Raw genomic sequence first — 15,841 nt, 5'->3', positions numbered from 1 at the left:
ATGATAACCTGGTGTAGCTAGAGGTGGTCCTTTTATTTCTAACATATATATAGAAAGTTTATATGAAAGAAGTGTACATATTTTATAGAAGGGTGATATCTGCCCAACATACAATTTTGAACTTGTGTGTTTGACAGGCTGAAAAGAGCTTTTAAGTTACATTAACTAAGTTGACAGTGGAAAGTATGATTTCCTTCTTAACAATTTAAGTAAGCATTTTGATCGCTTGAGGCAGATATATATAGACTTTCGACCCTATCCTTTGCATGCAATTATCTGGTATTACCTGTACGTTGCGAAGCCAGTACCTGTATGTTTTTCTTCATTCTTTAAATTTCTGACACTGTCTTGTGTGAAACACTCAAAATAATATTATATTTTCTTTGTACTTGATCAACTCAGTACAACATACTACTTTTTGTTCCAGAATGAATTGTACAGTAAAGTTCTGATGTCAGAACCTAACATCCATTCAGATTTCTCACGCTTGGCCCGATGGCTCACTGGTACATCAGTGGGAGTGGTGCTGGGTGGTGGTGGTGCACGTGGAGCTGCCCATGTAGGCATGATGAAAGCTATACAGGTAACTGTGTCCAATGTAATTTCCTCTTGTATTATTTATTTATTTATTTACATATTTTACGCCCACATTGGAGCACTGAAATCAATACATTTGAGTTAATTTCTTCTTCTTCTTCTCCCAGAACTTTTTCATCCTCTCCGACCTGGAAGCCCTTTGTGTGTCCGATATAGTATATTGTTTCCGTTCAACTGCTTTTAGTTTGAGACTTATGCTTTTGTTCTTCAAAATCCTCTTCTCTTTTCTGTCTTTGATTTGTTGCCGAGTTATACCCAATTCTTCCAAATCGTCCTGAACTTCTTTGAACCAATTATTATTGATTTTATTCTTCAAAAAGTAATCGAATAGTTGTTTCAATATCCTGGTGTCTGCTAATCTTGATATGTGACAGAAAAAGGAAATTCTTCTTTTACGCATTGTAGATATTATTGATTCACATTCACGATAGACAATGTTGTTAGGCAACAATCTCCACTGTCCATCAACTTGGTGTTTTTTATTAATAATTGTTCTAAGAATTCTTCTCTCAGTTTTCTGTAATTTGTCTGTTGTAGATTTTACATTTAATTTGAATAAAGTTTCACTAGCATAGGTTGCCTCTGGTTTAACTATGGAATTATAGTGTTTCAGCTTAGCGTTTATCGAAAGAGATTTTTTTTTATAGGTTGGCCAGGTAAGTCTTTGTGCTTGTTTAAATTTAGTTGTTCTGTGTTCTATTGCTTCTTTTTCATTTGTGTTCCATGTTATTATTTCCCCAAGATATTTGAATTTCTGAACAATTTTAATCTCTTTATTACTGTTCCTCTTGTATGTTGTAAATATATATAAAGTTTTGACATTTTACTGTTTTCCGTTCCTTAGGAAGCAGGTATTCCTGTTGACATGGTTGGAGGTGTTAGCATTGGAGCATTCATGGGAGCACTTTGGTGTATGGAAAGGAACATCACTACAATGACGCAAAAAGCTCGAGAATGGTCGCAGGTGTGAACTCTTGTCTGTCATGTGTTGCCATTCCTCAATGTTTGTATATACTATTTGTAAACTTGGAATGGAATCATTTTTACTATTCAGAATTACCAATAGTTGGGTAACAAAAGTATAGTCATCCATCGTACATCGTACATAACACTCAATTGAAATGCCTGAGAAAAAAAATTAAAGCCAAAGAAACAATTAAGGTGAGATGGGGCAAGTGCATCCGTGGTAAATAATATATTTGTCCATTTGAAACTCATTGGGGAGTTAGGGAAATTTGTCTTGCGTTCATTTAACACTAGATGTCGCGGGTGATGTCGACTAACAAGCAGTTGTATAGGCCAGTTCCGGAAGTAATGCTGTCAACTAACGATTAGAGTTCATCGTGCTTTCCGAATCCACGTTGTATCTGGAGCATCTTTCATTGTAATAACTTCATTTATGGTAAGTTTAAAAGCTAAAAGTATACTCTTTTCATTAACATATTTAATCGTAGAAATACAATGTAACTAATTACAAAAACATGAGGGGTTGCTCTTGCCCCATCAGAACAAGTATGGTATGTGGAGTAAGTTCATTCATGCCCATTGGGGCAAGTGCCTGGTGGGGTGTGCACTTACCCCGTCCATTACTTGCATACTTTCGCATTTAACTTTTTTGGTAATTTTCACTGTTTTACTCTATTTCAGATATGAATCAGCTCTGAATTCATTTGCATACACAATGGTACGTGTTTATGTGCGGAGGACTGCCAGAGGAGGAGGTTATTCAAAAGACGACTTGAATTCAGCAGTTACAGAGGTTATGAGTGGTAGATGTGGCACTAAATCAGCAAGTAAACGATTCAACATTCCTCGTAATGCGTTGGTTGATCATGTTAAGGGAAGCCGCGGAAAGAAATCAACAAACTTTGGTCATCCTACAACTTTATCCTTGCAAATAGAAACTGAACTTGCTGAAGGATTAAAATACATGGAAAAATGTGGCTATTGACTATCTAGGAAAGACATTATGTCCCTGGTAGGGGAATATGTTTCCGAAAATGAAATAAAAATGCCATTTAAGGAGGAACACCCTGGAGCTGATTAATTGGTGCTCTTTATGAGACAGCATAATCTTTCAATCAGAAATACCACAAGGTGTCGAAATTGCACGAACAACGAGTTGTGATCCACTCATTATATATGAGTACTTAAACATTTTGAAGAAAACATTAGAGTTAGGGCTCTCAGAAAAACCACATTTGATATGGAATCTCGATGAGACCAGTTTTTGCAAAGATCATTCTAAAACCAAAATAGTTGGATCAAAAGGAGCTGCATAAACAAGGACAAGTTCCTCAGGGAAGGAGAATATAACAGTCCTATTTTGTTGTAATGAAAAAAGCGATAAGGGCCCTCCATTAATAATTTTTTGAGGGGAAAATTGTATGGGACCAATGGACAGCACCAGTAGGAACTGGATTTCCAGGCCCAATGGAAAGTGATGTTTTCGAGAACTATTTTAAGAAAAGATTTCTTACATGTGTTGGAGAAGAGCAACCGCTGCTCCTAATATATGATGGCCATTCAACTCATGTAGGTGTCCAACTCATTGGCTGAATGGTCAGCGTACTGACCTCTGGTTCAGAGGGTCCCGGGCTCGATTCCCGGCCGGGTCGAGGATTTTAACATTCATTGGTTAATTACAATGGCCCGGGGGCTGGGTGTTTGTGCTGTCCCCAACATACCTGCAACTCACACACTACACATAACATTATCCTCCACCAAAATAACACACAGTTACCACACATGACAGATGCCGCCCACCATGTAGGTCTAAAATTGATTCTAATGGCTAGGAAAGAAAATGTGGTGATAATCAAGTTGCCACTCCATTCAAGCCATCCTTTACAGGCGGTAGATTTGAGTGTGATGAAGTGTCTCAAAACTCGCTGGGATGCGACACTTGCATCATGGCAGAGGAAACCTATTGGGCAGAAGCTTCCAAAGAGTGAATTTGCAAAAATGGTAGAAAACATATGGAATGAAATACCTAGGGATGTAATTTGCAATGGGTTTAAGGAAGGTGGAATCTATCCTTTCAGTGATGCAGCAGTACCAGAAGAGAGATTTGATCCAGCAGTCCTTAGAAGATGGAAGTTAAGAACAACAATATCTAACAATAATAATAATAATAATAATAATAATAATAATAATAATAATGTTAGTGCTTCGGCTGCTGAAACTATCCTTTCAACATCAGGAGATGACAATATTGTTAGTGCTTCTGCAACCGAACCCATCCCTTCAACATCAGGAAATATCCAGCACACTGAACCTGTTGTTGGTATTAAAGGCAGGCATCAAGCAAGCACTACTTTCGAGGAATTATTACTCACTCACTCACTCACTCACTCACTCACTCTCTCACTCTCCTGACGCTACAGCCCATGAAGGACCCTGCCCTCTTCACAAGCTTTTGCCCACTTCTTTTGGTCCAGAGCTCTCCTTCTCCTGCACTGGATCCCTATCAACTCCAAATCTCTTGAGACGTTGTCTAGCCATCTTGTCCTTGGTCTCTCCCATCTTTGTTGGCGGCCAGGATGATGATCAAGGATCATCTTCATTGCCCGATCCTGGTCCATCCTTACAATGTGTCCGAGATACTAAAGTCTCCTCTTTTTGGCCTCTGCGACTATCTTGAGATCACCATACAAGGCATAGACTTCTTCATTGGTCCTGATGCGCCACTCTCCTTGATTGTGAACTGCGCCAAAAATCTTCCTCTTTCTCTCCCACACCCGTAGAAAGTTCTTGTGCTCATTTAGTGTCCACGTTTTGCACACATACAGTACAACTGGACGGATTATAACCCGGTACACGGTGAGTTTTAATCGTCTGGACAGCGTTGCAGTCTTCAGTAACTTCTGGAAGGCAAAGTAACACCTGTTCCCAGCTGCCACCCTAGTGTTTATCTCCTCACTGACCTTGTTGTCCTCAGTCATGAGGGCTCCCAGGTACTTACAGTGTGTTACTTTCTCGTAGGTGTTTCCTGCAAATTCCAGTCCTCTCACACCGTGAAATCTTGTTTCGGGTGTTCACCGTGTAATTGGTTTTGTCCTTATTGATCTGTAAGCCCAGATGTTGTGATCCCTCGCTCATGTGCTCCAGAGCTTCTGCCAGGTAGTTTGCACTTCTCTCTTGAGTAGGACATCATCATCCGCGAAGGCCAGGTACTGAAGGGTTCTGTTGCAAATGGTACCCCCTGGGTTCAGAGGTATTCGACGCATAACATGCTCCAGGCAGAGGTTAAACAGAGTGGTTGACAATGCGTCACCTTGCCTCAACCCTCTCTGTACTTCGAACTCCCTGGAGAGCTGGCCCTAGATCCTCACTTTGGCTCTGGTACTTCTCACAGTCATCAGGACAAGGTTGGTGATCTTCATCGGCACCTGCATCTCTTCCAAAACCTGTTGCAGCCTTGACCTGACCACACTGTCGTAAGCCTCCTTGTAGTCAACGTAGAGCTGGTGTATGTTGATGTTGTACTTATAACACTTTTCAAGGATGAATCGCAGGCAAAACAAAAGAAAACTGCTATTGGTGCTGAAATTATCACAAATGATGATGTTATCAAGCGAATGATGATGGGCGAAGAAAAGGTGGGAAAAGGAAATGAAAAGAAGAAAGAACGAAAGAAGATCAAGAAACATACAAAAACTATTGTTCATGATTCGTCAGATAGTGACATCTGCACTCCTCCTCTGTCCCAACTTGTAAAGCAAGAATTAGATGATTTGGAGGATTTCACAGCTGAGGAAGAAATCCATCTGAACGGAGCTTGGTAAATCTTTGTGGCGAGAAATCTTCAAAACACTTTGTGGCACAAATCTTATCATTTAATGCTGAAGGAAACCCTATAGTAAAATTTGTTAGAAAGGCTTCTGAAAGCTCTCACACCTCGGCTTTCATGTATCCAGACAGTGAAGATATCAGTGATATCTTAGAAGATGAAATAGTGTGTATTCTCCCTCCGTCATCTGTAGACCGCAGAGGTAAACTGTTGTTTCCCATTTCCTTTACTCAGAACAACATTCGGTGAATGGGTGAAGAGTGAAACTTAATTTGACGATATTTTATGACTGACCACAAGTGTAACTTACTTTTGATTTATTATTAAGGAGATTTAAACACATCATTAAGTTATTTAAATTAATATTTGCAGTCTACTGTTAGTGACAGTGTTTAATTTTCGTTTCTTTATTTTAAAAATTTGATAAACAATTTTTAATGTACCTTGACACAGTGTATCTTCTGTCAACATTTATTTTCCTTGTAACTTATTTGGTGTAACTTAACTTGATTTTACAATTTGTTTTTAGTTATTGTTAAGTTAATAAATTGCTTTGAAACCTAAGCAACTTACCTACTAATAAATGTAAGGAAACACCAGTTTTTGTCTTTAATTTTCATATTCTTGTGCTGCTATTCCAATGGCTGTAATTTTGTATCTTACACACCCCAACATACTAAGTTGAAGAATTTAATAGAAAACCTAACTTTATAAATTTTGAAATACGCATGTAATAGCTTAATAAGTAGAGAAAATGAACTTGTCCCACGATTATGTGCTATACATTTAGGCTAATGGAAGAATATAGGCTAGAGATGCACTTGCCCCATATCACGGGGCATGTATGTATCCTGGATATTATGGTGCTATTTAATTTCCTAATGGAACATACATTCAAGATGAAATAGTCACACATAATTAACCAGTCAATATGCAGAAGTTGTCTTGTTTTGGTATTGCAATTAGTTTAGATGCATTTAAAATTCAAAGTTGCACTTCCATTTTTAGGGTATGCACCTACCCCAACTCACCTTACGCTATTCTTGAAGGCTGGAAGGAGAATGTTCTATAAGTATTTCAATGTCAAGCATAAGAAGCAAATGCAATATTTTAACATACTGTATGCATATTTGAGATTGGATTATTTCTTTGTTCGAATTTGTTTTCAAAAATCACAGGTATCAGAGGTCATATTTAACTTTTACCATGCTGAATGTGGTTAACCACTTGGACACCAGTGTTGAGTTTTCCCTTCCAAAAACTGTTACTTTGATTTATGTTTAGCTTTTGTGATAAAATGATAACCTGGTGTAGCTAGAGGTGGTCCATTTATTTCTAACATATATATATATATAGAAAGTTTATCTGAAAGAAGTATACATATGTTAAAGAATACTGAAATCTGCCCAGCATAAAATTTTTCAATCTATATTTCTTGCAAACTTTCTTTTAGTCCTAACCACATGTTCTTCATTGGTCAGTGTCAAACCTTTTGGATTTTGAATAACCGCCTATAGCTAATTGGACAGCATGCTACGTTGTCATGCCAGGTTCGTGTGCTACGAATGTGATTCAAATGAGGAGGGATTAAACTCACTGTCTCAAGTTGTCTTCATGTCATGAACATAATTTATCAAAGGTGGTATACAGGGGTGAATGATCAATCAATTTGATTTGTTAAAGTGAAAGCCATTTATTTTCAGTTTTGACCTAGGTTACATATAACCTGTAGTACAAGATAAAAAGGGGGGCAACCTTGGCACGGCAATCAATTATGGCATCGGAATTGTGAATGGGATCCCTGTGGGGTGGGGGAGCTTGATATATCCGCAGGCAATCCCCCTTCATAGTACGTGACTAAAAGAGTCATGTGGCCATTGGTCCCCCCTCGAGGGTTAGTTGTAGACCAATTCAAAGTATAATGTGCATGCTGTTTGGGGAAGGGATTGTCCTCAATCCGTCAGGTAGGAATGTTGTGTGCCCTGCAGTAGTATCTGCCTGAAAACACTGGTTCCTGCACTGACAGATGCCTAAGCAGGAACTCCTCTGTATGCGCTTTAGGGTACATGCCTAAATGGCATTGTTTAACATTGTACCGTGGGCAGTACCTTCCAACAAGCCAGGTGGGTATTGCCTTGGCTGCATCGCTGCTGCAGAGTTTGCCCATGATTGGAGTTGGTGGTATTTGAAGAGGATACAAAGAGACGTGGCTTCCAAACGTCTAAAGCCTGTCCGGGATGGTCCGCCACCCAAGCCTTTAACTTTCGATTGTCCAGTCTATCTCGGTGAGGAGGAGATCCAGGAGATTAAGATCTTGGATGGTATTTCAAACTAGGAACCTCGCCATAAGTTTAACTCCATGAATGCCCCATAGCTCAGAGCCTGCTAAGTGTGCAATTCCTTAAGGAAACATTGTAATTGATCACTGTGCCTAAAGCAGCAGTTTCTCATGTTGTAACCCCGGAAAGAGTAAAAGCTATAAGGTGCGATCTAACTCACCTTCAGCCTCAAAGAAGCTGGCACTGGCAAAGGCAAATAAGCCAGCATCGCAGGCAAAACAGCTGCCACTAAGATGGCAGGGGTAGCATCATTGACCAGGGCTGAGAGTGACTCTCCCAGCCTGTCTGAACAAGAAAAGAAAGGTGGCGGTGGCTGTGTCCCGACAGATGAGGGGTAAGGGTTAAATCAAATGGGGAAAAATGGAAGTCGTATGACACTTCGAAAAATTACAGTATTGGTCAGTGATAGACTAGGGCTGCGAAAGGTGTGAATACGTGACTCCTTAGGGCTCGTAACTAATACTATTGGGGTCAGCAAAGAACAAGGGTTGACCCCTGTTTTGGTGAGATGTACATCACAGTCACTGTGGTAGCAACCATTTTCCTATCCTCCTTACTTTGGTGAAACAGACATCCACCGAGGTTCCTCCTCATTGGATTCTGAAACATGCTGATTGGCCAAAGTACACATCATTAGCTGTCTTTAACAACTTGAATAGCCAGAACATACAGTAGAACAATAGTTATTCATGCTAGTACTGAGGGGTCCATTCCATCTTTCTCAAAGACTTTTCAAGTAGACCAGTTCTCTGATGAAACGATGATATAGCAGCAGCTATAAAAGATCAACATCTTATTGACAAATGCATTCAATATCAGCCTGCTGTGGTCAACTTGGTAACATTAAAAAAAAAAACTGTGCTAAGGTGCGAGTTCTTATTCAACAGAGTAAGAAAGCTTCATGGAAAAGGTAGGTGTCGTTATGACACTGTCATCTCAAATGTGGACTAAATTCTAAAGTATTTTGTGATATTCAAGTACCACCTATTATACCAGGCATTTCCATTGCAACCAGTATTGTCACTGATCCACCCTCGATTGCTAATCATCTAGCAAGTCACTCTGTAGATGTGTCTGGGTTCAGGTCCAGGAGTTACCATCCTGAATTCCATGTTCTGTAGCGTACGACAGAACATCATTGTCTGCGTTTAGCTAACTCTGTTTCGGAGAGGATTATAACATGCCCTTTACGGAGTGGAAACTCTAGGCTATCCTTGCCGAGATGCTTCAAAGTGCTCCAGAGTTCCCACTCCACTGACGTGGTTTCTGGAGAAATGAGAACTTTTCTCCGAGTACTAGCATGGCTTTCACTGCTCGCTAACCAGCTGGTATAAACTGTATATAGGATAATATCTTTTGTTTATTTCCAGCTATTCAATACATTACAAGAAGTTGGCATTTATTTTAAAACATTATTCAGATGAGACATGTTTCGCCTCTCACTTTGAGGCATCTTCAGTCATTATCGAAAACCTTATTATTTTACCAGGCATCTGGTTAAAGATATTCAAAAATGTGTTTGATGATTATAAGAGAGGTAAGATTTACGTTAGTTATAAACATGTACATGAAGTAACTAAAAATCTAATATATTGATAAAAACATATGTAGTTCTTTGTTGAATAGGACTTGTTTGATTCTATTATAGTAAGAGAAGGTGGCTTGAAGCCGTAGTCGTTAATAGATGTCTAATACATAGTGGAAGGCATAAAATATCAGTTCTATGAGAATATACCTTACATTCAAATGATACTAAAAACTAGTGGATTCAAAGGTAGTACATATAAAATGTTCAATGAAATAATTATTGATCTAATAAAAGGATAAAAACATATGTAGTTCTTTGTTAATTAGGACGTCGTAAGATTGTACGGCTTAAAGCCGTAGTCATTAATAGATGTCTAATACATAGTGGAAGGCATATGAAATCAGTTCAATGAGAATATATAATACAAACAATTGATACATAAAAAATGGTAGATTCATACGAGGTACATTTAAAAATGAAGGCGTCATGTGACTATAAAAGATAGTTGATGGCTTAAAGCCGTAGTCAAGGTTTGAAATGCAGGTCAAATAACTGCTAAATATATGGTAAAAAGATATAAGTCAAAATATACAGCTTAGTATAAAAAATATGAAGGAAAAACATTCCAATTGCTTGACAAAAGTTACTTGACGTTGGCATGCGTATGTCCGTGATATTTATTGGTCAACATTTCGTAGGTTATTTTAGATTTATTCGGCAAGATTGCGTTGACAAGAAGTTCACCAGATGTTTATAGTTGGCCTAATTTGTAAGAAGAAAGTTGCAGAGATGATGATGGGTGGAAATTCTCAACGTTGGTATGGTTTTTTTGACGTGGAGGTTGAAGAGCTGTTGTGCTCTTCTTCGATGACAATATATTTTATAAAACGTTGATTGTAAATAATTTATACTATTGAAGAGTATTATGGAAGTTTGATGAAGCTGTTGAATTATTGTTGTTATAGAATGGTTCTGAAATGAAGAAAAAAAACTGTAGTTAATTTTGACGAAAATGAAAGAAAACTTGGGAAGGTTTTGTTTAAGTGTTGTTAGTGAGAAAATTTTGGTGCTTACCTATGGCGTTGTAGGCCCATTTAACAAGCTGTGTGAGGCGCTATTAGGATACTAATGGTCACTAACGGTTTTTACTCCTTGTGTTGTACGTATGTCGTCTGGCTAGAGGGGGGTGGGTAGGAGGGGGCGGAGTTGTAGGCTTGTGATTCGTGAACGGGAGGTAGTTGTGAATGGTAGGAGAAGCGGAGGGGCGTGTATCATTTATTGGTTTCTGAATGGCGCGTGAAGGGGAATTACATAAGATGGGAGGGGGAGGGGGGTATGATGTATTTGTTGACGTAGGGGTGTTTGTTGATACTGTTTTGAAAATATTAAAAAACGTTTTGTCGTGAAGGTTTACATTATTGAATAATGTTATTATTTGGTCATATAAAGGGCTTCTATTGTCTATTGGATCATTTAAATTCTTATTAGCATTGAATTTTTGGTCCAAAAATATGTATAAATTTTCGAATTCGGTCATAAGTCTACCTTTTTTTACTGTTTTTAAAATTTGAAGGTCCTGTTCAATTGTGGTAAAGTTGTGCCCCGTTTCTTTCATGTGATTGCTCATTGCTGAGTGTTTATTATGTTTCTGAGCATTGAAATGTTCTGTGTACCTAGTTACGAAGCTTCTTCCTGTTTGTCCGATGTATGAGCTGAGGCACTCATTACATTTTAATCTATAGATACCGGAGCCTGAGTATTTATTATTTTCTGAATTTATTGTATTATGGTTGAAGAACATTTTTTGGTTTGAATTTTGAGTTTTGAAAGCTATTTTGATCTCTTGATTTTTTAAGGTGTTGGTTACTTGGTGTATGATTGGGTTGGTGTATGTAAAGGTTGCGAACTTTGATTTTTCATTTTTTATTGGGGAGAGGTTTGTGGATAGTTTCAATTTAACTTTATTGATTAGTTTGTCTATGATAGAGGGATTATATCCATTAAAAGTGGCTATTTCTTTTATTGTGTTTATTTCTTTTTTTAAATTGGTCGCTGAAAGGGGGATTTTTAGAGCTCTGTACACCATACTATAAAATGAGGACTGTTTGTGTGATTGTGGATGAAGGGAACTTTGTTTAATAGTTATAGGTGTGAATGAGGGTTTTCTGTAAATTTGGAAATCAAACTTATTGGAAGTTCTTGTTATTGTGATGTCAAGAAAATTAATTGATTTGTGGTTCTCGTCCTCTTTAGTGAATTTAATATTGTTATCCAGATTATTTAAATAAGTTATTATGTTTTCACTATTGTTGAGGTTTTTGTCAATTATTACTAGCGTGTCATCAACATAGCGTAGCCAGAGATTTAATCCATTGATGTTATTTATTATTTTGCGGTTTTCGAGGTTTTCCATATAAATTTCAGCAAGTATTCCGGATAAAGGGTCTCCCATGGCCAGGCCTTCTTGTTTGTATATTTTATTGTTGAAAGTGAAAAAGTTGTTTTGTAAGACGAAGTTTAGTACTTTTAAGAATTCTTCTATTTCTATTTTGCTTAAATTGCTATGTTTGGAAAGATTGTTTTTTATTATTTCTATAGTTTTTTTAGCGGGAATGTTTGAATACATGTTAATGACGTCGAAAGAGCACAATGTGTGATTAGGTTTTAAGTTAAATTTTTTTAGAGTTTCACATAGTTCTATTGAATTTTTGGGGTGTTTGTTATGGAATTTGAAATGTTTTTTGAGAAATTTCTGGAGGAATTGTGAGGTTTTATATGTCGGGCTATTTTGGCTGTTTATGATTGGTCGAATGGGAACGTCCTTTTTATGTACCTTCGGTAGTGATCTGACGGTGGGTAGTTTGGGGTTCATATTAATGAGACTATGGTATTCATGTTCATTAAATAAAAATGAAGAGTTTTTTAAAAGTGTTTTTAGATTACGTTGAGTTTTTGTAGTGGGATCCTTTGAGATTATTGTGTAGGTCTCATTAGAGAAGAACTCCTCTGTTTTATGAATGTAATCTTGTTTTTTCATTAAGACTACAGCATTGCCTTTGTCGGCTTTAGTTATTATTATGTTATTAGTGTCCACTTTTTTTCTTAATTCTTGGATCTGTTTTAGTGAGGACGAGTTATTTTTGTTAAAAATTTCTTTTACAAGGGCAGGTAATTTATTTTTAATTTCGTATTTTATGTCGTTTTGTTTGTCTGTTGGAATTTGTTTGTTTATGTTTGTTTCAGCTTCGGCTATTGTAGTGATTATATCATCTGCTTTATGTGGGTTGGGCCAATTATGTTTTAAGCCTTGGTTGAATAAACGTGTTTCTTTATCTGTAAAGGTGACGTCGGATAGATTAATTGTAGTTGGAATATTGTTCCAAGGAGAGGGGGATATTTTTATATTACTGTTCCGGTTCATTGATTTTGCTTTTTCTTCTTTTAAGTGTGTCAATTTACGATTTAGTGTTTCTTGTTTTTTGTTCAATGCAATCTGTATTTTATATGTAATGTGTTGTTGATAAGAAAGCCATTCTAGCGGTGATAACGATTGCGCGAGAATCAAATGTTCGCGATAAAGTTGTGTATTTAATAAGGATTTCTTTCTATACAATAGTTTTATCTCATTTTTGAGCCAAAGGTTGTTGATTTTGTTTTGAATATCATTAGATTTATGTTTCGGAATGTTTTTCCTTTGAGTCGATTTTAGAAATTTTGGCACTAGATTGGATCTTGCACATTCTTTTAGAAATTGAATATCTTTTGAGATCTTGCTAATTTTTGTTTTAAGGTTTAGATACTTGTTTTTATTAGCCTGGTTGGCGTTATTATTACAAGTGATGAAAATCATTTTTCGTCCGTATTTGTCAAGCAATTGGAATGTTTTTCCTTCATATTTTTTATACTAAGCTGTATATTTTGACTTATATCTTTTTACCATATATTTAGCAGTTATTTGACCTACATTTCAAACCTTGACTACGGCTTTAAGCCATCAACTATCTTTTATAGTCACATGACGCCTTCATTTTTAAATGTACCTCGTATGAATCTACCATTTTTTATGTATCAATTGTTTGTATTATATATTCTCATTGAACTGATTTCATATGCCTTCCACTATGTATTAGACATCTATTAATGACTACGGCTTTAAGCCGTACAATCTTACGACGTCCTAATTAACAAAGAACTACATATGTTTTTATTCTTTTATTAGATCAATAATTATTTCATTGAACATTTTATATGTACTACCTTTGAATCCACTAGTTTTTAGTATCGTTTGAATGTAAGGTATATTCTCATAGAACTGATATTTTATGCCTTCCACTATGTATTAGACATCTATTAACGACTACGGCTTCAAGCCACCTTCTCTTACTATAATAGAATCAAACAAGTCCTATTCAACAAAGAACTACATATGTTTTTATCAATATATTGGATTTTTAGTTACTTCATGTACATGTTTATAACTAACGTAAATCTTACCTCTCTTATAATCATCAAACACATTTTTGAATATCTTTAACCAGATGCCTGGTAAAATAATAAGGTTTTTGATAATGACTGAAGATGCCTCAAAGTGAGAGGCGAAACATGTCTCATCTGAATAATGTTTTAAAATAAATGCCAACTTCTTGTAATGTATTGAATAGGTGGAAATAAACAAAAGATGTTATCCTATATACAGTTTATGAAACTTTCAATACGGACGAAAAATGATTTTCATCACTTGTAATAACCAGCTGGTATGCCTGGAGAGTTCAATCCTGGACACTTTTCTCAGAAGAAAGCATTTGGAGACTGTTTTCCTTGATTTGGAAAAAGCCAGGCTGAGTGGCTCAGACGTTTGAGGCGCTGGCCTCCTCGCTCAGTCTGGTGGTATTTGAAGGTGCTCAAATATGTCAGCCTCGTGCCTGTAGATTTACTAGCATGTGAAAGAATTCCTGCGGGACAAAATTCCGGCACCTCAACGTCTCCGAAAACTGTAAAAGTAGGTAGTGGGACGTAAAGAAAATGGCATTATTATTATTATTATTATTATTATTATTATTATTATTATTATTATTATTATTATTATTATTATTATTATTATTATTATGAAGAGATACTGAATCAAACTGGTTAGAGGAGACAGAGTTGGCTAAATTTGACGAGAAAAAGAGGTAAAATGATAGGACACATCTTAAGACACCCAGGACTTGTTAGTTTGTTTTTGAAGGAAGTGTAGGCGGTAACAAGAGTAGGGGTAGACCAAGGTATGAATATAACAACCAGATTAGAGCAGATGTAGGATGCAATAGTTATGTAGAAATGAAAAGGTTACCACAGGATAGGGTGGCATGGAGAACTGCATCAAACCATCTATGGACTGATGACTCAACAACATCATTATTATTATGATTATTATGATTATTATTATTATTATTATTATTATTATTATTATTATTATTATTATTACGTAGATCGAGTCATAAGTCATGGCAACTTTTTTTTTCTCGCGAACAGGAGACAACACGGTAAATCTAAGAGGTGCATTTGGAAACTTACGGTATGTACTTGCGTATGTTGCCACTAAATGGTGTATGTAAACAACAGTATGGGTCTAAGCGTGCCTCCAAGTTCAGTGTTAGTGAGAGCATCACAAAATGAAAGTCAACAAGCAGGAGCAACGATCATATATTAAAATAGCAGTTCTCCGCAGCAGAAATCCACGCCAATGCCATGCAGAGCTGCGGGAAGCATTAGGTGTGCGTGCGTCGTCAGGGGTTACCACGGAGACACAAGGTTTGACAAAATCAGTCTCCCAATAAGGTTATGGTAATCCTGGCATACGATGTTCAAGGTGTTCTTGTGTGTCGTGCAGTGCGTGAGGGGCACACTGTCAATGCATTTTATTACAATTCCTTTTTGTTGTACCAATTGCACCATGCAGTGCGAACCAAACGTCTAGATCTTTTGGAGAACACCATAATCCTACACGATATCACAACAGCCCACACAGCAGCCATCGTTCAGCATCGTTCACGTTCTTCCACACCCACTTTATTCGCCTGACCTGAGCCCTTGTGACTATGATCTAATCCCCAAAGTCAAGAAGCCATTACATGGACAACGGTTTGCTAACAAAGAGGACATCATAACAGCATTTCGGAGAGAGGTGTCACACATTAGCAATACACATGCAGCGAATGGTATTCAGCGCCTGGCCCACCGCTGGCAACGCACATTGGAAACCTTGGGTGATTATTTCAAAGGTCTGTAACCAGTGGAGACCTGTCCTTTGTACGTAGTCTTGGTTATTTGCTGTCTACACCATAATAAAACAATGTTTACCAATGGCCTGTGTTCTGTCACTTTCCTACGAGAATCTCCTGAAGTCAGAATTTGTCTTCAGGCACTATGCATAAGTACATTCCCTATATTTCCAAATGCATATCTTAGATTTTCCGTGTTGTCTCCTGTTCGCGAGAAAAAAATAGTTACCATGACTCGACCCTTGTATTATTATTGTTATTGTTATTATGTTGTTGTTATTATTATTATTATTATTATTATTATTATTATTATTATTATTAT

At 37.1% G+C, this 15,841-nt stretch overlaps 1 protein-coding gene across 4 annotated transcripts in view; it reads left to right on the top strand.

Moving 5' to 3' along the window:
* sws (patatin like phospholipase domain containing sws) overlaps positions 1-15,841 on the top strand; it is an 874,342-nt gene that overhangs the window by 470,738 nt on the left and 387,763 nt on the right. For all 4 annotated transcript variants that reach the window (XM_067138236.2, XM_067138235.2, XM_067138234.2 and 1 more), the window contains exons 19-20: positions 428-583; positions 1,442-1,561. In XM_067138236.2, coding sequence (XP_066994337.1) covers positions 428-583; positions 1,442-1,561 — 276 coding nt within the window. The remainder of the gene's footprint in view (positions 1-427; positions 584-1,441; positions 1,562-15,841) is intronic.

This window comes from Anabrus simplex, chromosome 1 (genome assembly GCF_040414725.1).
Source record: "Anabrus simplex isolate iqAnaSimp1 chromosome 1, ASM4041472v1, whole genome shotgun sequence".
Lineage (NCBI taxonomy): Eukaryota > Metazoa > Arthropoda > Insecta > Orthoptera > Tettigoniidae > Anabrus > Anabrus simplex.
Note: the sequence above shows the minus strand (reverse complement) of the source record. Positions and strands in the feature narration are given on the sequence as shown.